This window comes from Lonchura striata, chromosome 1A (assembly GCF_050655825.1).
Source record: "Lonchura striata isolate lonStrDom1 chromosome 1A, ASM5065582v1, whole genome shotgun sequence".
NCBI lineage: Eukaryota > Metazoa > Chordata > Aves > Passeriformes > Estrildidae > Lonchura > Lonchura striata.
In genome coordinates, this window is record NC_140741.1 from 64,171,069 (window position 1) to 64,195,398 (window position 24,330).

The 24,330-nt window shown below is 39.7% G+C and overlaps 1 protein-coding gene across 2 annotated transcripts in view; it reads left to right on the top strand.

Moving 5' to 3' along the window:
* RELN (reelin) overlaps positions 1-24,330 on the top strand; it is a 277,153-nt gene that overhangs the window by 237,994 nt on the left and 14,829 nt on the right. For both annotated transcript variants that reach the window (XM_077783642.2, XM_031507057.3), the window contains exons 42-57: positions 1,207-1,427; positions 2,395-2,542; positions 5,836-6,094; positions 7,253-7,502; positions 9,740-9,908; positions 12,472-12,612; positions 13,950-14,127; positions 15,470-15,663; positions 16,760-17,016; positions 17,737-17,891; positions 18,688-18,902; positions 19,188-19,365; positions 20,392-20,567; positions 21,827-21,933; positions 22,349-22,591; positions 23,118-23,293. In XM_077783642.2, the coding sequence (XP_077639768.1) occupies positions 1,207-1,427; positions 2,395-2,542; positions 5,836-6,094; positions 7,253-7,502; positions 9,740-9,908; positions 12,472-12,612; positions 13,950-14,127; positions 15,470-15,663; positions 16,760-17,016; positions 17,737-17,891; positions 18,688-18,902; positions 19,188-19,365; positions 20,392-20,567; positions 21,827-21,933; positions 22,349-22,591; positions 23,118-23,293 (3,067 nt within the window). The remainder of the gene's footprint in view (positions 1-1,206; positions 1,428-2,394; positions 2,543-5,835; positions 6,095-7,252; positions 7,503-9,739; positions 9,909-12,471; positions 12,613-13,949; positions 14,128-15,469; positions 15,664-16,759; positions 17,017-17,736; positions 17,892-18,687; positions 18,903-19,187; positions 19,366-20,391; positions 20,568-21,826; positions 21,934-22,348; positions 22,592-23,117; positions 23,294-24,330) is intronic.

Consider the following 24,330-nt stretch of genomic DNA (forward strand, 5'->3'; position numbering starts at 1 on the left):
AATAAGCAGTGGTTCAGTCTCTGCTCCAGAGGAAAGTCATGCTTCACCCTTGCCAGGAGCGACCCTGAGAGAAGGAGCTGACTTGTCTCAGGAAGAAAATCCAGCCTGTGAGGCAGAGGTCTACTCTCAAGGGGAGCTTACAACACCTCCAGCCTCACATATGTGGTTGGTTTTCCCCTCAGGGCATACAAAAGTCAATGATTTTAACTTCCAGCAGAGCTCTGGTTCTTGGGCATCTTTCTTGTGACACTTAGTAGTGTCCCCATCCATCAATTTTTGGTTGTCACCTAAATCCCCTCATAAAAATTTCTTTTCAGCAAATCCAGGGAAAGAATTTGTCAGCTACAATTACCTACAGAATTGATTTGCCTGCTGAATTTAGATATCTTTAATAAGAACATTAAACACGCAAGGCAATTAAGTGCTTCTCCCTTCTCAATCTTCTGGTTTCCTTCCTCCCTTAAAACATTTTCTCAACTGGGAATAAAATTAGTCTCTCAAGTATTTTCCTCATCTCAATTTGTTTTCCCTCCTTCCCCAGTTGGTTCCTTTTCATATGCAACATTGATGCAAGTAGCACTTAGGAGATGAATTAAAAATGACAGGACAGCACCCAAAGGAGAATATAGTTTAAATTAACAACTTGCAATATCAGCCTGGTTTAAGATTAAGCTGCCTGAAAGCAAGCTGATTACCTGGTGACATGACAGATCATGTTTTCTTTCTGGGTAATTGAGGGTGAGATCCTACCACTCTGCCCCTACAGGTGGACTCCCTGGGGGCACAATGGAAGTATGAATTAGAAACTCTCCAGTAGAGGGTGAAAGTGGCCAGGTCTGACCCACACACTGTACACCAAAGCAGAAGGGAATCCACCAGACCATGGCCATTCATCTTCCCCATGAATGATGGAGTTAAGAGTAGCTGGATTTTAAATTTTGAAAATCCTATCTGTCATTCAGTTTTGAGATTACAGGTAATGAATAGTGTTATTTTTATTTCTACCAGTACTTGGGTTGAACATCAACCTAAAGATGCATGAGGTACTGAAGGAATGAGATTTAGCAGTCAGTTTCTAGAATTAATCTATTTATCAAGCCAGGTCCAAAAGAAAGAATAATATATATGTGCATATGATATATGTGTGGAATACAAAGAAAAGATGGAACTATTATTTTAAATAAGTACACTTCATGCCATTTTCAGGTTGGCGAGGTTCAGATGGTACCAAGGATTTTACCCTGCTGGATCCCAGCCTGTGACTTGGGCCATTGACAACGTGTACATTGGCCCCCAGTGCGAGGAGATGTGCAACGGGCACGGCAGCTGCATCAACGGCACCAAGTGCATCTGCGACCCCGGCTACTCGGGGCCAACCTGCAAGATAAGCACCAAGAACTCTGACTTCCTCAAGGATGACTTTGAAGGTATCTCATTTGGGAGGGGGCATCTGAATACTGCCTGTCCATCTTAGTGCAGCCCAGGATTCAAGCAAAGCCTTCCTGACCCCTGCATGCTTCTGATTAGAATTTATTCCATGGGGGTATTCCCAGGAACCCAGTCGTTCAGATGCCATTTGTAAGTGTGGTTTGTGAATGCCTGATGCACTGTTAATGCTGGAGTACAAAATCTTCATTGAGACAGAACTTCCTGAAACTCTACATGTAGAAAATAATGTTGAAAGCAAATTATGTTTTGATGTTAGTTTGGTTTTAGTGCAGACAGAGCACTTGCAAGGGAGGCAAACAGCAGAGGACCTTAAGGTCATGTCATTTCTCACTACAAGGGAAATGTGACTCCCCCTACTACAGCAAACAAGGTTTCAGAGCAGACCAAATGTCTCAGTAGTAGGAGCCAGTGCTGAGCAGCCACAACAGACCCCAAGAGAGGGAAGGCAGGAGGGAACTCAAAGCCTCACGCGTGCCTGGGTGCACACAGCATCCATGCACACAACTCAATCCCTTTGAGGCTTCCCCTGCTAGCAAGCACGGCAAGAGGAGCATGTTTTCATAAAGCAGCACCTGTGAACCAAACTTATCCCTTCATAGCTGCTGCTGCTCATTTTCAGTTTTGCCATCCCTTGCTCGCATGCTACCACTTGGAACCCAAAGTTTCTTTATAGACCTGAGTACTTTGTTGTTACCTTAAGATAAATGATGAAAGGTGGAAAACCTTGTGAATAACTGGAAACAAAGATCCCAGATCTGATACTTCTGGGTTTATTTTGTTTTGATTTGTGTGTATTCAGCTTTCTAGAATACACGGCACTGGAAACACTGAATACTTCCCAGTCAGCGTGTGATTTTTAATTTATCTCTCTTCCTCTGGAAGTAGCGTTCTTGCATCAGGAGCACTTCAGAGTAAATCATAAATATGTATTCACTGTGTATTCAGGTCAGCTGGAGTCGGATAGATTCCTCCTTGTGAGTGGTGGGAAGCCGTCAAGGAAATGTGGTATCATGTCAGGAGGAAACAACCTCTTCTTTAACGAAGAAGGTTTACGTATGCTGATGACTCGAGACCTAGATTTGTCACAAGCCAGGTAACACTCTTTCAAAAGTTCTTTCAGGATTTCATTGAGGAATTGCCATACTGAAGAACAATACATATGTGATATTTCTCTAGAAAAAGCAAGCTGACGTATTCTGTGGTTCTCACACCAGCAAATGCTCCATTTTAACCACTGTCACCAAATTGTTCAAATTGACTTTAACTGCATTAACCATTTAAATGTTGTTTTTTTCCCTTAAATAAGGATTCCAGAAACTGATGCCACACCTTCAGTAGTTCATGCAAGCTTTTGTTTCCTAAATCATTAATATGAGAAATGCTCTGCTTTTCTTGCACAGTCGTGTATTATGAGCCATTGATGAAAGAGGAGTATCTGGTGAAAGTATAACTCTTACATTTGTCATCTCATAATTCTTGCATTTCTGAAGCTTGTTTTTTTCTTATTGTGCACATTTGTTTCCAATAATTCACTGAGAAATTCCCATCAAGCTGTCACCAACTATTGAAAACCAAATATTTTAGTGTATTTACAGTTTATGTTGTTTGTTTACAGCCTGCAGAGGAGACATGTGATAAGTGAGACATGCTAAGCAAGCCACATTAAAAAAAATTACATTAAAAAATTTAAAATATTAATTAAACTCCATCCCAATTGTGAGCATGCTAACAAATAGGCATTGTTTTCTAATTTATTCTGCATTTTAGATGATATTCTTGTATTATTACTTTGAAGAGATTGCATTTTCTCCAAGACTTCTTTCACTGATCTCTTATAAACACCCTACTCCTTTCTGATGTTCTGTGGGAAACATTTTAACAGGCATTTTATCTACTTTTTACCTGTCATCTTTGGTATGGAAGCTTTAAATAATGGTCTCATTGTAAAGACTCATGGTCAGTAGAAAGGCCTAATATCTAACCAATGTAGTTTTTAAATCAGCACTTAGTTAAACCTCATTGATGTGTAATATTAAGGACCCCTGTAATTTGTAAGATTCCTCACAGCAAACGTTTTTCAGAGATTGATAAAAACAAGTCCCAGTACTCGGCACTAATTTGATTCCTGAATTACTCTGAAATTAGAAATTATTTAACAAAAGATACAAAAGTTACTCCATAATTGAACTAAATTTTGTTTTCTTATTGCTCATGTTCAAAGAACCATAGTTTATTTATCTCTTCTCCATGATGGTCTGTAACTGGATTTGCAAATATTGTCCTCAAGGTGTTATATGGAGATAAATTACTTCTGTCTTAGGAAAACAAAGCTGAACACTCAATTTTTTGCATATCTGATTATGAAAAACAACGTTATCACCAAATAACTGTATGTTCTCTTCTGAACAGCAAGGCACACTGCAGTGACATTGCTGGGAGATGCTGTTTTGCAACCTGAAGTAATTTCAGTGGGATTTTCTACATTTGCAGACTGATTTTATCAACCACCTGCAAAGCACACCAGATCTGGTTGTGACACAGATGTGCCAAGTTCTGCACAGGACTTGGGGAGAGGTTTCAATTTATGCCAGGAGTGATGAGAGCAACTATTTTTTAAGGGTGCTAGGCTCAGCAGTCACATTAAAACTTTCCCTTTCCTTATGAAGAGATCTCCTGAAAAGCAAGGCAAGCAGCCGTGTCTGTCAGTGCTGCAAGCCACACTCAGCACCTGGGGATTCAAATCCAGTGGACTCTGCAATCCACTGCCATCACATCTGTGTCATAAAAAATTTAACACAGGGATGGTGTATCACCATCATGGTGATACTGGTAGCTGAAACTGCATCACATGAAATTGAGAGAATATTATAGGTATCACAGCTGATCAAATCCCTTTCAATTCTGAATTACTAGAAGAACATCCATACATTTGAGTGTTACTAGATTTACAGAAAACACTTTGCTTTTCCATTACAAAATAGGTAAAGCCTTTGCAAAATATCTTTGGGATAAGAAGAGAGATATTTAACTTTTTTTTATCTGTTAGACATTGCTACAAATATTTGGGTGGGTTATTACTACATTAGTAAAATCTGAAATGTAAGAATAGCAATGCAAGGAAAACAGATGCAATAGAGACAGGGTCACCTGGGTTTATTTCATTTGAATTATGTGGCAAATGTTGGAATAAATCTGAGGAGGCAGAAAGACTTACCATCAGTGAAGCAAATCCATTACATTTGATATGTTGATCCATGAGGGTACCCAGTGCTCCTTTACAGCACAAGCAATATGTTATGTCTGGGATGTGGAGGTGAATATAATCTATAGCAAAAGCAGTCATATCAAGTAGCAAGAGAAACTGAGTCTCAGTGAGGACTAGATTAATTTACTTGTAAGTCTGACATTTTATTGGAACTTTGTCTGCCCAGCATCTCTGCAGCCTTGACTCCCAGCAGATCTACCTGCAGATCAAACCAGAACAAGATTTTTGATATAAAATTTCTTTTGCATCATTTCATTTAACCATGAGCCAGGCAGCACTAATGCAGCACTAATTAGAACAGAAAAAAAACACTCTAAAGCTGTGCAAAAGCTGTGCAAACATGAATTAATACTTGTAATATCCCTGCAAGTCCAGTAAGTAAATATCATTACAGCACGGTTCCCTCCACTCCAAGTGCACAGTGGAGCTATTTATGAGCATCAGCTGACGGGGAGGATTTCTCAGTTTGATACAAGTCTATTGTGCAGCTTTGGAGAAGCCAATTAACTGGGGGATGAAAGCACTGGTGTCCCCGGGTGGCTTGCGCTGGCTTCAGGGAAGCCGGCACATTTAAACGGTGTAATTTAGACAAATTTCCCAGGCTGACAAAATGGACAAAATGATCCCTGAAAGTGAAATGTGCTTTGTTCTCCCATCCAGATTTTCTCTGGTTTATGCCAATGGAAAACTGGGATGCTTATTTTGAATTTAAGCATTTCAGCAAATTCGTAGCAAATTATGATCTACTTAGAGCTCAGTTGCTTTTCTGCCACTAAAATCTGTACTCATGGGATACAGGGATAAAAATTTCACCCAGGATTATGTTTCTGATACTTGCAACACCATCTGCTATGCAGACAAAAGCTGAAAACATAAATGACCAGCTTTGTTCAGACTCTTATGCCTGGCAAACTACCACACAGGCAAAATGAATTTTTGTCATACCACCTGTCTGTCTAGTTATAAGATTTGGAAAGGAAATCATAAGATCTCCTAAGGATGGCTCTTTCAGCTAGAAAAGGGGGCTAGTCAAGAGAAAAACTCCAAGGCTCTCTGGTTAGCTGTGTAGGATGTTGTAGAAAATAGATCTTTCTGGTAAGTGGAAAGATTTTTCCTGTTAGATTTGTGCAGTTCTTCATGAGACTGGGATGTGGCAAGGGGGTACCTGACCCCAGGAGCCAGCCTGTGCTGCTGCAGTATTCACTCAACGGGGGCCTCACGTGGAGCCTTCTCCAGGAGTTCCTCTTCAGTAACTCCAGCAACGTGGGACGATACATTGCCCTGGAAATTCCCTTGAAGGCCCGTTCGAGCTCCACGCGGCTTCGCTGGTGGCAACCATCCGAGAATGGGCATTTCTACAGTCCCTGGGTGATCGACCAGGTGAGGAATTCTTCTTTTAACACAATCTTAGACTGGATTCAGTCTTAATGTTTCTCTTTATTTGGCATGTATCATTTCACTGAGACAATAAAAAATGCTTATTAAAAAGGTATTTGGAGCACAATTACTGTTTGATGAACTCATGGTTTTAATGCACCATTTCCATGTGGGGCACTGATTGCCCATTTTGATTCTAGGAAATTCTTTTACATGTGTGTAGAGCCTCGGGTACACATTGCAGGAGGCCTTACCACACAAAATGCAAGTCTGTTTTCAAACTTCAAAAACCTTCATTTAAAATGTTTCCAAATATGTAATTGACTTGGTATAATGTAATAGAAAAAGACTATAGGGAAATATCAATCTTGTGAATATCAATGTCAATTTTATGAAAATAAAGTTTCATATTTGGGATTTTCTGCTATAAAGATTATTATATTACTTTGTATGACTTGGTATAGATCACAAATTATTTTTCTCTAAAATTATTATGCTCTAAGTAGTATCATTGGGTTGTCCAAGTAAAATTTGCTTTCATATTTATTACTTTTTTTTTAAATAAGTTAGTTCAGATTGTTAGGAGAAACCTAACCAGCCAGTTTAATGTTGTGGTTACAAAATTTTACTTCCCATCCCTCTGTTTAGAAATTAAAATTCACTCATTGTTTCAATATCTTCATTGAATGTAGTTATATTTTTTCAGAACAATCAGAAACTGAATTCAGAATAACAAATGAAAAATAGTTCTACCTTGCTTGCTGTTGAATAGTAAAATTATGATGTTTTATAGTCAATGAAAAAACAGATGCTATTTCCCCACTTCTGTCAGCAGACACGATGTGATAGCAGTGCACCAGATATTGTTTCTGCTAACACTTTTTTTGTGAGCAGTTTTACTTCATTGAGATTGGAGGTCGCCTCCCTGAATTTTAGATGTGTACAACTGAGCCAATCTCTTTCCTCTACAGGAAAGAGATACTCCCCTTTCTCATGGACTAAATTCTCTACTAAGTAATGATGTCAATTTTGGACCATCATAATAAATACACTTAGTCTGGTACATCTCTTCCTCCCTCAGGTTGCTATGTCACTTGTATGTTTGTGAAGACTTTTACACATTTTTCCTTATCAGAAACTATTTCTTTCCTAATGTTTCAGATTCTTATTGGAGGAAATATCTCTGGCAATACAATACTGGAAGATGATTTCACCACCCTGGATAGTAGGAAGTGGCTGCTCCACCCTGGTGGAACGAAGATGCCGGTCTGCGGCTCTGCTGGGGATGCTCTGGTGTTCATTGAGAAAGCCAGCACCCGCTATGTCGTCACCACTGACATCGTTGTCAATGAAGACTCTTTCTTACAAATCGATTTTGCAGCTTCCTGCTCTGTCACAGATTCCTGTTACGGTAATGGCTTCTTAGTAATCCCTGCCATGCCTCTTCCTCCACTGCAGAGGAAAGTTCACTTGTTTTCTAGTTACATTATTCATCATAACAAGAACTGAGAAACAAAAAAGCTGCATGTTTCAGTTAGAAATTGTAACATCATCTTTTTTAATCCAGGTGTCTGAAGCCTAAAATAAACTGAAGTAAATTAATCCCTGTGAGCATCTAAGATGCAGTTCAATCCATCTCATAAAAAGACCAACAGCTGCCTTACTCAAATCTATTTAGGAGATAATGTCCAATGCTTGGGGTGGTGGTGTAAAAATAAGCAGTGGGGTGTTCCAGCATATATTTCTTGCTTTGTGGTTTTGCATTTTCAGTATAGTCTCAGTTCTGATCTCACTTGTACTTATATACCTAAAAAATCATTTATATCAACACAAATCTGACACTTGCTAAGGCAGCATCAACTGCAAACATTTATATTGTCCATATAAAATAATAAATATGTATAGACCTATATGTTTCCATGTATGTGTGCGTACATATTATGCACATGTATATATCCATTTACATATACATAATGATGCAATTTTTAATTACCCAGGTTTCTTTTTTCATATAATGTATATTGAGTGCAGAGTCAGCTTTTATATATGTATATACACTTATATACATACAAATAAATGAATAAAAACATATCAATACATATCATGTGGAAATTAAAAATTGGTTCATTATGTGAATTTTAAGGCCAACAAGAAATACCTTTTTCTTAAAAACAAGGTTTTTAATTCTTGCTTTATACATACTCTTAGAGTAGGGTTTTGAGGTATAGATATTTTAATGAGGACAAGAATACAATCATTGCATCATGTGGTATGTGTTAATTTACTGACTTTACTGACTGGGTTGCTGACTTTTTCTCTACAATTCTGTATAAAAATGGAAAAAGATTTTACATGAAGTCCCAGATTTAGCTTTTCTGATTTTGCTAATCTGAAGCTACTCACATGCTTAAAAAATTTTCTTTCTTTTGTTATTAAGAATATATGTGGTATTCTGTGGTATCCTGAGATCATCTCTTCTAAGTTTAAAAGTATTTTGGTGACTGAGCCATATACTGGCAAAGAAATAGATCCTTATTTTGTTGGGGGGGGGGGATTTGTTTGTTTCTCTGTCTACAACCCTTATCATTGTCTTAACTTTATATTAAATTAGGCAGGACACTACCTAATCATGCTTCCAGTCATGATGAGAAAAGCATTTCTTTTGGTGAGGGAAATTTAAGACTAAAAAATCACTTACCCTTGTTTGTATTTCTACAGCACTGTCTTCTGTGCTGAAACGTCAAGTAGGACTGATTGAGTAATTAAGGGTCATTCCCTGTGCATGAGGGTAGAAGAAATGGGTCTGTTAGTAACCAAAAGAAGATCACAGATTTATCACCTCTATCACTGCAACCATGTTCCATGTTTTATGCAGCCAGCTCAGCCAGAATACCTGGCAGCTGGAACATTTACTTCAAGTACCAGTTCTGCACCTATTATTATTTACATTTTCATGGCTGCATGAAAGTTTGACTTGAAGTACTTAGTGAGCTTGGCTAACCTTTAATTTTCATAATAAAAGCTTATAAGCCTTAAACATCAAAACAATGAAATTGCTGATTTTCGCTGAGAAATGAATACATTAGTTTAATGTGGCTAGACTGTGTTTGAATGGAAACAAGCTCACTGACTAACAAACTCAAATTTTGTGCTGAATAATTAAATGAGCTGGTCTGCAGGAAGGGCGGAAGGCTGACTAAGCCATCTTGTGACAGAGCCAAAAGTTTGAATTTAAGTGTTGCTCTGCTTTACACAACAATCACATCCAGCTGAATCTCACTCTTCAAGCCTGAAAAACAAAGTTTGGTGGTCATGGTGCTGTCACATCATTTTCTTGCATGCTTCAGCTTAATCCTGGCAACTTAATGTTGGCTCTGTCTTTTCATCTGTGGTCCTTTGAGTTAAGTGGCAGATGCAGAGATGTGCTGCAGATTCCATCTGAGCTATACCTGTTCAGCAACATGTAACACACCCTCCCACACTGCCATCAAAGGAGGTAGCTTTGTGCTTCTGACACAAGGATTTGAAACGTTCTGGGTGGTTATTTTGTCAGTTCAGACTTGTGATATTGTCTGGGGCTTGCACTTTATTATAGGCCTATGGATATAGGTCTCTAAATTAAGTAACTAACCACTTTTCCACCCTTAGCTATTGAACTGGAATATTCAGTGGACCTTGGGCTGACCTGGCACCCAATTTTGAAAGACTGTCTTCCCACTAATGTGGAATGCAACAAGTACCATCTCCAGAGGATTCTCATTTCAGACACTTTCAACAAGTGGACCCGGGTTACTTTGCCTCTGCCACCCTATACTAGGTAACTCCCTCTGGTTTTCTGCAGAATAAATCTAAAAGCATAACTAATAATTTATAATGTCATGATACATTATGGAGTTTAAGCAATTGTACCTTGTCTTTTTTGTTTGTTCCATGTAAGCAGCAACAAATAAGTATAGATAAATGAAGCTCTCTCCTACAGAAATTGCAAACACAGGTAGCAAGGGCATCAGACTCTCAGCTCTATTTGACTCCACAGCTTTGCTCCTCCTGCTGAGCCTTATGTCCTCACTCAGACATAGGCTGAGCTAACTGCTGGCTCAGAAGTGTCAAAGCACAGGCAGAGCCTTGAGATGGTTGTCATGGAAGACACCACCAAAGGCACAAACAAGTTTGGAACCCGAAGCCTTTATTTTTTACTAATTGTACTGGAAGGGCCTATGCAGTTGCTACACGTTTTGACATTAGTAATGAAAAAGTCCATGTTCTGTTACTAATCATTTGGGGCATCTGGACTCTTCTCTATCTTCGGTGCTGTTACATCAAGTAATAGCACGTTTTTTTAGGACTTCTTCCCAGCATGAATTTTCTGTGCTTCCTCTTTTGTGTGGCTTTGCTACATACATCTGTAAAAATCCATTACCCTGTCAGTTCTTGTGTAAAGACTGTAAATTTGTGTTCAGAGTAGTCTTTCTGGGGTTGAATGGGATGAGTTGGGGCTGGGATTGATGTTCCAAACCAATTGAATTTGGACCTGAAAGGAAGCTACCACCTGAGATAAATTCAGGTTTATAAATAACTGTGATTTTAAGACTGAAGAGTTTCTTGAACAGTATATGTCACAAGAAGTCTGATGCCCTACTGAGGCAAAAATTGCACGTCTGTCCAATCCCATAATTTTATTTTTTGGCTCAAGTAATACCATTTCCCAAAGTTATTAAAACAGGCATTCCATGAGAGAGGTTATTACAACTTTTTTTCATAAGTAAGAGAGACGTTGAGCTTTAGGATAAGAACAATGCAACTAACAGGCCTTTTAGTCTAGATGCAATATAATTTTTATGCTGCTTTATTATTTCAAGCTGTGTAATAGCGGGTGTGTGTCTCCAATTGTTTATGCCTGTATGTTTTAGGCACATGCAGGCTGTGTAGTCAGTAGCTTGGCCTGCTGCTCACCACCCATGTCTGTGCAGCCTCTTAGGGCTCCTGCACTCCAGAGAGCTACCTCACTGCTGGTCTCGAGTGGGCAATGGACACTTACGCTTAACTTGGAGCTGATTTTAAAAGGCAAATGCAAATACAAAGCTTCCTGCAGGAGCACTAGTTTAATGAATTGTTAGTTATGTGCCTAGCCAAAGCAGGCAGTGTAAGATATAGGTGCTTGTCTTTATTCTGAAAGTTCTGCCTCGCAATTTTTATGTGTATTTTTAAAATGCTGCTTAATGAATAGCTGAGATGAGCTCAGAACAGTAGATTTCTCTTTGGATAAACAAGTCATTTATTCAGCTCATGCAGCATTTTCATAAAGAAATAATCCATGGGAGAAAAATGACCTTAACATATGAGGTCCATTTTTACACTGAACAGTTTTTGGGGATTTTGCTGGGGGGTTTTTGAGTTGTTTTTTTAGTTTTGGTTTGTTGGGGTTTTTTTTAATAATAATTGTGATTTCTCTTTTGAGATTCAAAAGAAAACAAACTACAAAAAGTTCAATGCTGCCATCTAGTGCTGTACCACAAAAAAGAGATTAGCTTGAATTCACAATTACAGAAATTAATCTACTCACAGCTCTTGATTTACAGTCTACACCTGCATGAGCTGAATAACTATTTGGTGTCCCCTGACTCTTTTGGATAGATTTTCATCATCTATCTTGGGAGCTGAAACAATTCACATATAGGTAGCTAAGCCAAATTTAATCAACAAAATCAGTATAATTTACTCAGTAGACCCAGGATCACACTACAGATAATTTCTTAGCATTTCCAGCCAAGCCCTGGGTGGAGGGGAGGGAAGAAACTGCAAAGCCAGGGTCATTCTGCAAGCCCTGCATGGGCCTTCTCACCTGTCCCCAAACCCACTCCCTAGAACTGCTCTGAACCTAAGAGCGATTGGGAAAATTCATGGAAAAAAAATTCAGGTAAATTTGTTGGCTGGGGCTTATTGACTGGCTCAGGATGAAACTTGGAGGGTTTGGATTATTCTGGCTTGATGCAGCTCCTAGCTGTCCCTCAGGATTGTATCTGTGCTGGGACATGGTTATGACTGGCCTGAGTTTCCAACTTGGAAATATCACCTTCTTCCTACCCTCCTCTCCACCGCACCGACCATGGCCCACTTGCTTTGCTTTCACCAGTGATCCATTTCCTACCTTCCACACTCTCAGCTTGATACCAAGCACCCATGCTTTTTTCTGTTCTCAAAATCTGGACACCCTTTTCTTGGAGGGATGTTGTCATTGTCAGAAACCAGCCCTGGGTCATGCTGGTAGCAAACAAATCTTCCAAGAGCAGGCTAGCCTCAAAACTAACATTTCCTTTCAATCAAAATAAAGATTACTTTAGCTAGAATATACAGAATTCTGTTTTTCTTTCTCTCCCAAGGTCTCAAGCAACTCGTTTCCGCTGGCACCAGCCTGCTCCTTTTGACAAGCAGCAAACGTGGGCAATCGATAACGTCTACATCGGGGATGGCTGCATAGACATGTGCAGTGGCCATGGGAAGTGTACACAAGACAACTGTGTGTGAGTGCCATCTGTTCCCTGTCCTGCCCAGGGCTGTAGCATTTCACTCCCCCTCTGTCATTCTGATGAATTTGCAGGGAAAACTGTGATACAATTCTACAAAGGAAGGTGGATTTTGCTGTTAAAACTGAGCAGGGCACTGGGTCCACTTGGAATAGAAGCAACAAGTGGAAGGGGAACTGCAGGGGTTGGCCCTGCCAGACCTCTGACTGTTCATGCTCCATGGCCAAAGCAGATGGTCTTTTCCTCAGTGGCAATGCATCACCTCTGCTTTTGTCTCTGCTGCATCAATTCCCCTCCCACCAGGTAGGGAAAGGGTACCCCTTGAGTTTGCCTAGCCCTCTTGGGACATACAGTCTAGAGCTTCACAGAATATGTTCTCCTTATTCCCAAGGGATTTCACACCATGTCCCTGTGCTCTTAACCTGGTCCTGGGTGCAGAGAACCTGGGCTGGAGGTGGGACATACCCAACTAAGCAAGATGTATGCCAGTTCTTCACAAAGCCAGAATCTGTTTTTTGACTGGTGTTATCTTGATGGTCTGATGACTCTGCTCCATGGTAGGGTTTGCCAGGAGAGGCAGACTGGCTTGATCCTCAAACTGTTTGCATAACAATCCACACAGAGTCCTGCAAAGCTAGCAAACAACAACCCCCAGATTTGCCTGTCTTGGCAACAGAGAAATACCTTCCAGATGGATGTATTGCTTTTTTTCCAGCCACAAATGGCAGCAGAAATGGGAGAATGCTTGTATAATTGCACTGTGACTGTATTTTTTAGAAATATATTTCACTGCATAGAATAGACATATTATTGTGTTCTCCTCTATCCTGACAACACTGCAGTACCAAGACACAATATCCCTGGTGAAATCTCTTTGTAGCAGTTCTGAGCTGTTATCCAGTCTTTGACACATTACAAGAATGTCTTTCAGAGGTGAAAAAAAAAAAAAAAGAAAAGAAAAAAAAGGAAAAAAAAAAAAAAAAGGAGAACTATATAAAGATAAGAAAACACCCATCTCCTAAAATTTTACAGAAACTTGAACTTTAACATCAGTGGGACATTTTTAGGCTTGGCACATTCTTTTGGTTTATTTATCCAAGCACAATGTGTTTCACTGCTTTTACCGTGTTTGGGAGTGTACCCTGTATTAGAAGCTTGAATGATACACAGTACTAAGCCTTTAAAAAAGTCATTTTTGTTTCGTATTAACTCCAAGACGCCAGATGTTTAAAACCCCCACATACCAGTTGTGCACTAGTAAATGATGCCTCTCTGCAGAATAAGATGCATGCAGAGCCCTTGCCAGCTGATTGTGCATTTGTTTTGCTCTGCAGCTGCGACGAGCACTGGGGTGGGCTGTACTGCGACGAGCCAGAGACTCCCCTTCCCACCCAGCTGAAGGACAACTTCAACCGCTCCCCCTCGAACCAGAACTGGCTGACAGTGAACGGGGGCAAACTGAGCACGGTCTGCGGGGCCGTCGCCTCCGGGATGGCTCTTCACTTCAGCGGGGTGTGTGTCCAGCACAGCGACCAGCTCGCTCCATTTGACGCTATAAGTGGGACTGGTTTTAAAAGTTAAATAGCAAAGCATTAAAAAAATAATAGCATAACATATCAGACATATAAAATGTTTTTAAAAATTAGATCTTTTGCCTAGTTGAAGGTTGAAGTCAAACAGGTCCTACAGACTAGGGTCAGCCAGAAACACTCCAGGAAAGCTGATACCGTGTTCCTTGATATGCTGCAGCCAGGAAAATGAGATATAGTGTGTGTGGGTCCTGAGAGGAGCTGTAAAGGGGCCTTTGAAAGTGGAGCTGGTAGGTTAAAGCCCAGTATAAATATGTAGACTTTTAATTTTCCTCCTAAGTCCCTCATCATAGCACTTGAAACTTTCAGACTGGAGTTTGGTGTGGCTTCTAATCAGACCAGAGGTAAATTAATAACTAGCTATTTGCACATGTATAATTTGCACATGGTCCTTGATAATACAGAGCCACAGAAACACAGAATGGGCCGGGTTGGAAGGGGCCATGGTGGGTAATCTGGGCAACCTCCCTGCTCAGGCAGGATCACCCTAGAGCACATTGCATCCATGTGTAGCCTCATCCTTCAGATGTCTCTCAGGTGGGTGTTTTCAGAGTAAGCTCACAGTAAAATTTCCTAGGTTAGCTACATGTGTAGGTATATAACCCTAACTGCTGTTGAACTATAGTTTTCTAATAGATAACCTCAGGATTATAAAAATGATTAAATATTATTTTAGAAACATAAAATTTATGCTGGTAGATGTCTTCTGTCAAATTTATAACTAAGTTCAAACTGACAAAAGTTTTCTAAAGTAAATTAACAGAAGCATTACATTTCCACTTCATTCCAGTAGGACTAAGTAGACACCAGCTAACAAACTAAGCAATGTGAAATATGTAAGGTATTGTGGAAAACACACATACTAAAATTGCTTTGCCATTTGATGGTTTGCATAAGTTGAATCATTAGCACATAATCAGTGATTCATTAATTCTGCATGGAAAACTTCACGATTTACAATGGAGGCGTGGATTTCTGCAACTTTTGTATTAAGAAGAAAGGTGAATACAAATACATGAATATTGTAAAACTGAAGGTACAAGTAGCAACATATATAGATACACAAAAAAAATTTTTAAGATGAAACTACTGAAATTATGTTCAGTTGTAGTTTTATCTTTGAAATAATTAATAAAAGTTTGTACAATTTAAAAATTTTTGCTATATGAATCCACGTTAATAGTGACTGCATAGTCTAACACTTTTTATGAATGTAATTTTTGCCAGACAACACCAGCCAACATCTTTTTTTCATTGCTTTTAAGGGCTGCAGCCGTATGTTAGTTACAGTGGATTTGAACCTCACCAGTGCAGAATTCATCCAGTTTTATTTCATGTATGGATGTCTGATAACTCCTAACAACCGCAACCAAGGAGTGCTGCTGGAGTATTCTGTAAATGGTGGAATCACCTGGAACCTCTTAATGGAGATTTTCTATGATCAATTCAGCAAGCCTGGGTATGTAGATACCTTCTTTCTACCTGTGTAAATTTCTCTGCTAAAGTCAGGTCTTCTTGAATGTTTCACCAGAATCTGTGGGATATATAGTGCTGTGGTTTAGATGTCAGGCTGGGATGTATGAGTTCAGCTTGCGCAGTCCTACAGGTGTTTATTAATGTCCTTGGCATGTATTGAGAGCATCAACATTTGTGCAGCTGCTAGGCCAGAAATACAAGAATACCTAGGAGCCTGTAGCAGTCTGGTAGATTTGTAAATGGTTGCAGGAAGATAATTGAATAGCTACTGTAGTGATGTCCATCCTGTTCTTAAAGCTGCTAACCTTTGCAGTCTATTTCTTTATTGGCAAGATCATAAAATCACTGATTCTTGTAAGTTTGTTATAAAATGGTGTGGCTAGGCTTCTGCAGTTATCCATCAAAAGGATGGATATACTCAAGCCCTACTTTCAGATGTTTGTGAGATTCAAATCATGCATATATGTGAGCCAACCATTTTCTGACTGACCAATTTAAAAGAGTCACAGAAAATGGGGATGTGAAGGACCCATTATTTGTTTTTATTCAAGCACACCAAGAAATAACTAGCACTTTAATTGGACATGAGATTTCAGTATACTACTTTCTACTGTTGCAATGGAACACATAAAATCATACTGGAACATTGCTATCTGCTGAATGGCTCCAGGTTGAAAAAAGCAATCTTTATTTCATTTGTACGCTCTCCTTCTTAACACTTCTCTTAATAAGGGCCTTATGGCTAGACCCTGCTAGTCCAGACCATTGCATTCAGTCCCATAAGGACACCTGGAGCAAGTGAGGTTGTTCAAACCATGCCACAGTCTGGGTGCTGACCCTTTCCACCTCTCTCTGAGCCCCTGTCCCAGGGATGACATTGGGAGTGATCAGAAAGATTTTTGTTTCAGAAATATCTCCTAGAGGAATATAGGCTAGACTGGTCTTTTTTCTTCTTTCCCAAATTCCACGTGTTCTGGGAAACATTGGGAATGGACTTGGTCAAAGCACCCAGCACAGAGCGTTGCAATGTGTCTTTTTCCTGCAGCTTTCCTCCAACTAATTCCCAGCTTTTATTCCAGCTTTGTGAACATCCTCCTTCCCTACGATGCCAAAGCCATCGGGACACGCTTCCGCTGGTGGCAGCCCAAGCACGACGGGCTGGACCAGAACGACTGGGCCATCGACAACGTGCTGATCTCGGGCTCGGCCGACCAGAGGACGGTGATGCTCGACACCTTCAGCAGCGCTCCCCTGCCGCAGCACGAGCGCTCCCCGGCCGACGCGGGGCCCGCCGGCAGGATCGCCTTCGACATGGCTGTGGAGGACAAAACCACGGGTAAAGCTTCCACCTGCCGCTCACTGAAGGAGCAGGAATTTCCAAGTCTTGCTGAGCCTCTGAATCTTTGTCTCACTGTGATGGCAGTCACAGAAAATTCCATTGCTATAGAAGGCCTTGTCTTTTGAAAATGAAAAGATGTATCGCAGCTTTTTTACTGCATCTAGAAGGTTAATTTCTTCTAAAAGAAAAAAAAGTAATTTAAAAGTGACAGGTTATTCTAAGCAAATTTCTTATCCTGAGTGTCTATTCCCTATTTTCTAATGTATTAAAATATTATTTAGGGAATTTAAGTTACATTTTACAACTAAATTTTGTAGAAGACACATTTTTGTATGTTTATTAGGCTTAACAGCTACCAGTGCTGGGGTACACTTTGTGCAAACATGTAGGCAAAACCCATTAAAAGGCTCTCCCAAAATGTTCAGTGCAATAGATGTTCATATTTTAAGTCTCAGATCCTTACTTCTTTAATATTAAAAAATAATGCTGTAATGCTTGTGTAAGTGAGCAGTAAGAGGTGCTTTCAGCAATAAATGTGATAAATGTAACACATATTTACATGGGAACAATAGGGTACTGATATTCTCAGGAGCAATACTAAATAATTCTCATGTAGGCTGAAAAATAAAGCTATGAATCACCTTTTGTGGTTAACACTACTCCCTATTTAATTTATATTGTCACTGCATATTACTGACGTTGCCATTTATTTTCAAGTGAATGAACACTGGTTATTCCATGACGATTGCTCAATTGAGAGATTTTGTGATTCTCCTGACGGTGTCATGATCTGCGGGAGCCATGATGGCAGAGAGGTCTATGCAGTCACCCACGACCTGACTCCTACAGAAGGCTGGATTATGCAGTTCAAGGTAAAATCTGTCTGCAGTAAACTTATTCAAAACCACATTTTCTTCCAGGTCTAAGTAGATCTTTCAGGAGGAAGGGTGATGTATAGGCCTACACAGGAGCCATTCCCTGCTGGGAAAAATATTTTTATTAGGCCATCCTCATTTTTCTCACTTACATTGTGTTGGTCAGCTTTAATATCACAGGATGTTCTCAAAGGTGACACATTCTTCTATTCCAGCACTGCAGTTCTATGGACATCATGTAATAGGGTTGCACATCTGCCAGGTGCCTATTTTGTTACAACTGCTGGTGAGGGAAAAGCAGCTCCACAGTAGTTCACTCTGCTCCTGTGTTGTCATGCATTCGCATCAAACAAAACCCAAACTGGCCTTTGTACACCCCTTTACCTAAATTAAGGAAATAACTCAGCAATATATGGAAATTTCAAGAACCCTTTGCACATCCATCCATAAATATGGTCTCCCTAATCTGTGGCCATCTCTGAAATATTAAAATCTCTGGTTGCGTGGGATGGAATATTAACTTTATTTGTTCTGTGGTACTGAGGTCTAAGGCATGACTGTCAAAACCTGGAAATCCAGAAATGTGAGCTATCTAGAAGAAAACAAAATTCACAGTATGGTGCCTATTCTCAGTCTGGAGAATATCAGAGACCTGCAGGTGACTGGTACCATACAGGCACTGTTACTGCCATCATTTCAAGCAAAATTCTGCCATCTGTTTTCAGGTTCAAACACATTTTTAAATTCCCCCACCACAATTAATTCTAATTACTGATGGTCTCTTCCTTTTTAGGTGTCTGTTGGATGTAAACCCTCAGAAAAAGTTGCACAAAATCAGGTCCATGTGCAGTACTCCACTGACTTTGGCGTTAGCTGGAGTTACTTAGTGCCTCAGTGCTTACCAGCCGACCCAAAATGTTCTGGGAGTGTCTCACAGCCATCTGTCTTCTTTCCCACAAAAGGATGGAAAAGAGTAACTTACACACTGCCTGAAAGCCTTGTGGGCAAGTAAGTATGAATTTGCTACTCATTTTTTCTTGGATTGAGTACCTTCCTGGAGACACAACAGGACATCTTCCTATTCATTTTCTTTCAAGGAAATTTCAGAATAGCAGCATTCATGTTCATTACATTATGGATATGTAAAAAAATCAATTTCAATAGATACTTCCACTACTTGTGGAAGCTCAGAAGCTAGTACAGTCATGATTATATTGTGTTTAATCACCTTTTTTCAACTGAGTAAAATTGTTTTATGCATATGTATGGTTTTCTTCACTCCTTTATATCTAGTCCCGTGAGGTTTCGGTTCTACCAGAAATACTCAGATATGCAGTGGGCCATTGATAATTTCTATCTGGGCCCTGGTTGTCTGGAAAACTGTAGAGGTCATGGAGACTGCCTGAATGAGCAATGCATCTGTGATCCTGGGTATTCGGGTCCAAACTGCTACCTGACCCAGACACTGAAGGTAATTCTATTGCATGTTTTAAAGAATGAATTTTGGCATGTGTTTGACTGGGAAGGAGAGAGAGGAGACATTTATCTCACTGGAAATTTAGCTTTGATTCCTGTCAGCCTGAAGACAGTCAAATCCATTTTCAGCTCTTTCATCAGTTTTTTAACAAAACTATTACTGCATTATTCAAGAATGGGTTTGTTGCTTTGAAAATAACACTTAGCCTGAAAAGGCTGTGATGAAGTTCATTGTTCATCTTTTAATCATCATTATAAAATGTAAATCATCCTTGCACACTCGGTTGTATTTGAACAAAATTGAAAGATTTGAACAGTGAAAGAGATTACTGAAGTAGGGAGTAAAGGAAAATGGCATAAAATTAGAAAATTAATTCACATGGCTGTTTGGCTGTTACCCATTTTATCCAGAAACAATGAAGTGGACTCTAGTTAGATATTGCTAATTTAAAGTTAAAAATAACTAACTAACTTGTCAGTTGTCATGTAATTTGAATTATTATAACCTTTTGGTTTTCATCTGAAATATTAATTATATGAACAAACATCATTGTCTGCTTGCAATTTTTAATTAGTAAGGTATCCATCACTTTAAGGACACTTGGGATAAAATTGTAGCAATTTTAGGGTAGTTTTACTGCTAACTCAATGTCAGGATCCCTGGTTTTGCTGAGGAAAGATATAGAATATTTTTTCTCCCATGCATACAGAAGTCCTCTACTGTTGCCCTCTGCCATCAAAACCTTGCCACACAAACCCAATATGCTCACTCATTTGCACATGCCAATTTTTATTTGCTGCATTACCTCCCAAGTATGTTAAAATCCAGCCCTAATAGATTTTCAAATTTAGCCAATTCAGTTTAAGTGGCTAACTATTCAGCCAGAAGTGATTATGTTCTGTTACCCTGAGAAAAATTTAGTGTTCTTGAGCCTTCAAACATGTTTAGGTCAGTTCTAGCTGTGGTTGTCAAAAAGACTTAAAATCTTACTTACCTTCATGTTAAATACCTTACTTACAGACCTTCCTGAAAGAGCGCTTTGACAATGAGGAAATTAAACCAGATTTATGGATGTCCTTAGAAGGTGGAAATACCTGTACCGAGTGTGGAATTCTCGCAGAAGACACGACTCTGTATTTTGGAGGTGCAACTGTGAGGCAGGCTGTCACTCAAGATCTGGACCTGCGGGGAGCAAAGTAGGTCCTGGCTCCAGGTCATTGTCACGGGGAGCTCTGTCATACACTGGCAGGGCAGAGCAGCAGGGACCATCGCTGGTAGCTCAGGGAATTCTAGGCCACCACAGGAACAGCACTACCGGCAGACACCGAGGAGATGACGATTCCCAGGGCACTGGGATTGTGATTCTCAAGGCACTGATGCTTTCAGATGAGTCACAGAGAGCAAGGCTCACCCCAGCACACTGGAAAGGGTCTGACACGTCCAGGTGAAGCAGCAGGTCCCTCTGTCCAGAAATGTCCTGGAATCAGCAACTTCTGGCCTGCAAAGAGGCAGGACACCAGTCAGCAGGGCATCACTGCTGGAGGCACCAGCTGTGTCCCTCACTGAGTTCAGAGCAGAACCTCTGCTGGTTGTTCTCTCTTGGGTGCCCATACAAGATCCATTCCACCATTCCACTTCTGTGCTGTTGGAAAGGATGACTTATCAGGAGTGCAATGGATCTCTGTCAGTTTAGACAAGCTAAGGACATGACATAGACAACTTCAGCATAATTTCTCTTGACCATATGGCTTTAATGAAGCCACACACTCTGACTTCTTAAATTTTGCAATTTTGCTGAATTACAGGAAGGAAGGGGCCTCAGGGAGTCTCTAGTCCCACCTCATGCTCAAAGCCAGGAAACATGGAATTCAGGACAGTTTGCCCAGGACTTTGTCCCATTGGATCTCTAAAAACCTCCAAGAACAGAGATCCTACTGTCTGTCTGTACTGGAACACTTGTACTAGTGTTCAGTTACTCTCAGAGTGATAGTGATTTTTTTTTTTATTTTTTTTTTTTCCCTGTTAAATCCATTTGTAACTTCCTATTTCTTCAGTGTATGATCTCTGGCTCTGAGCTCTGTGTCCTCCACCAACTTGCCTCAGTTTATCAACTTTTTTGTGTCCTTCATTGATTCAAGGGCACCTTAACACATGGTGAGCTCCCATTCCACCAGGAGTCCAGGGAACTCTAAGCAAAGCAGCTCCCATCCAGTCTGTCCCTGGCTGGTACATTTGCAATGGATTATTTCCTCACAGGGGCAGTTCTTAGTTGGATTCCATGAGGTTCCCATGCAAATTACTAGACAATATTTTTGGAAACCTTTGTAGTACTTGTGCATCTATGTACCTTGCTTTAAAATGCTGGCATTTGGAACAATTTCAGCATGTGTGTTAACAGAAATCAACCTCTATTTGTGCAAGTCTAACAGATGTGATCATATACATTTACTCTTAGGTTTCTACAGTACTGGGGAAGAATTGGGAGTGAAAACAACATGACAACATGCCACAGACCAACTTGCAGAAAGGAAGGAGTGCTGCTAGACTATTCCATTGATGGAGGCAAGTACATACTGTATTTATAGCTGAGCTACAGTCTGGTTCTGTATCCATTCACCATGAATACCTGACAAATTGTCAGAGATCCAAAATAAAAAGGTAATTCTTAATTGTAAAGCTATGTATGTCTGTGTGAAGATTTTTCCCCATCTAAAAGTTCCATCTATTGCTCAGAAGTTTTCCATAATCTTACTGCCTTATTTCAGTAATCAGTGGCTTCCATCCAAGTTGATTATTCCTTTTTACGATTACCAGATTACTCTTGCAGTGAGTAACAATTGCCAACTACCCTTAGAAGTTAAGCTCTATCAGAAGACCATATCTATTACTTTTTATTTTCTATTATGTTACATTAATCCTCCAGCAGATTCTACCATATGCTTGGTTTTATCACTAAACCTGCATCTTTTCATTCTAGGGATATCCTGGACTTTGCTCCACGAGATGGATTACCAGAAGTACATCTCGGTGAGGCACGACTACATCCTCCTCCCCGAGCACGCCCTGACCAACACCACGCGCCTGCGCTGGTGGCAGCCCTTCACCCTCAGCAGTGGCATCGTGGTGCCCGGCCCCGAGCGGGCACAGTGGGCTCTGGATAACATCCTGATCGGGGGAGCAGAGATCAACCCCAGCCAGCTGGTGGATACCTTCGATGATGGTAAAACGGGCTGCCACAGCTCACCTGTTGGCTGGCGTTTTCTGTTCTTATCTTACCTGAGCCCTGTGAGCTTGCAAGCAGACTTTCTTCTATTTTAACCCTGCAAATTTTTCATTTTGTAGACTAATGCTGTTTATATGCTATTAATATGAGTGTGTAAATATATATATATATATATATATATATATATATATATATACACACACATGTATCTTCAGATGTATGTCCACATGTATGTACACATAAAAATTTTTATTTCGGTCTAACTCATTTCATTTAAATTTCTGGTATTATGCTCTTATCATATTTTTAAAAAGTACTGTTATTTAAACGTTTTAATTAACTCTCTGGTGATGAATATCTTTATTATGTCTCTCTCTTTGTAGCTTACTGTGTGTCATTACAGATAGCATAAATGTAGTGTCCATATCACTAAAGTACTTTGTCAAGTGATTCTGTGGATTAATTTCTAAGCCTTGATGTTTACCAAGACAATGCAGTAATTTTATTTAACTCATCTTAATAGAAGGCACCTCTCATGAAGAAAATTGGAGCTTTTACCCTAATGCAGTCAGAACTGCAGGGTTCTGTGGAAATCCATCATTCCATCTCTACTGGCCAAATAAGAAAAAGGATAAAACACACAACATCCTGTCCTCCAGGGAGCTCATTATACAGCCAGGATACATGATGCAGTTTAAAGTAAGAAATGTTCTCTCTCTCCAAAGTAAAGAACACAATGAAAATTCATCTAATGTGTCTCCAGAAATTATTGTTCTTCCAACTAGGATGCTCAATTGGATAAATAATTAATAGTGTCTTTTTACTAGAAATTAACAGAAAATATGAAGTGTAGGTAATGAGAACCAAAAAGGCTGCATGAATGTAAAATGTCAAAATATTCTGACAGTCTGTATGCTATTGGGGTTAGTCAGAGGAATTGGAAGTCTAATACCTTTTTCCTGAAATTACTTGGTCATCAGATACAGTAGGAATTATTTTCTAAGGTGAGAATAGATGCCATGCAGAACAAGTTATTTTCCCCTAATTTGTGAAGGAACAGAAAAAGTAAGGGAGAAGGCTGGAGAAGAGCATCATATGGAAAATGCAATTTTGCTCAAATAGAAGTGCCCCTTCTACTTCCTTGTGTCATGGCAAATGACCTAAACCATCAGAGAAACATTTCTGAGTATTTTAATTTGATTTAAGGTAGAATTCTACACAGGGCCAAAGGCAACAAGCAGTTGTTTTCCAGAAATGTTCTTGGCTGTTCCCCAAGTACCCTGTCTTAAACTAGGAACTAACATGAAAGTAGGGTTATCAAAATACTAATCCATTTTCTTATTATGATTTTTTATTGCTCTTCTGTTTAACAAGATAGTTCCAGAATTTACCATCTTCCACTGATCAATATTTTCACCTTTTCTCAACGTCACTGACTATTTTATATTGACTGTCTAATATAATCCCTAAAGCACCGCTTCCCCACTCAGCATGCCAAAAAAATTATATACAAGAGGAGTCTCTGAAGTTTTTTACTACTGAATGTCAAGACTGCCTCCAAGATCTCCAAGATGCTTATTTTACCCAGCCTATCATCTTTTTCCTCTATTTTAAGACCAAAATTAAGATAACCCATCAGCATTTAATAGTTCATATTACTAAGCTCTTACTGAAGAGTTTTTCTTTCCTGATCTTCTCCCCATTTTTCTTCACCTCTCACAGCAAAGATTTTATTT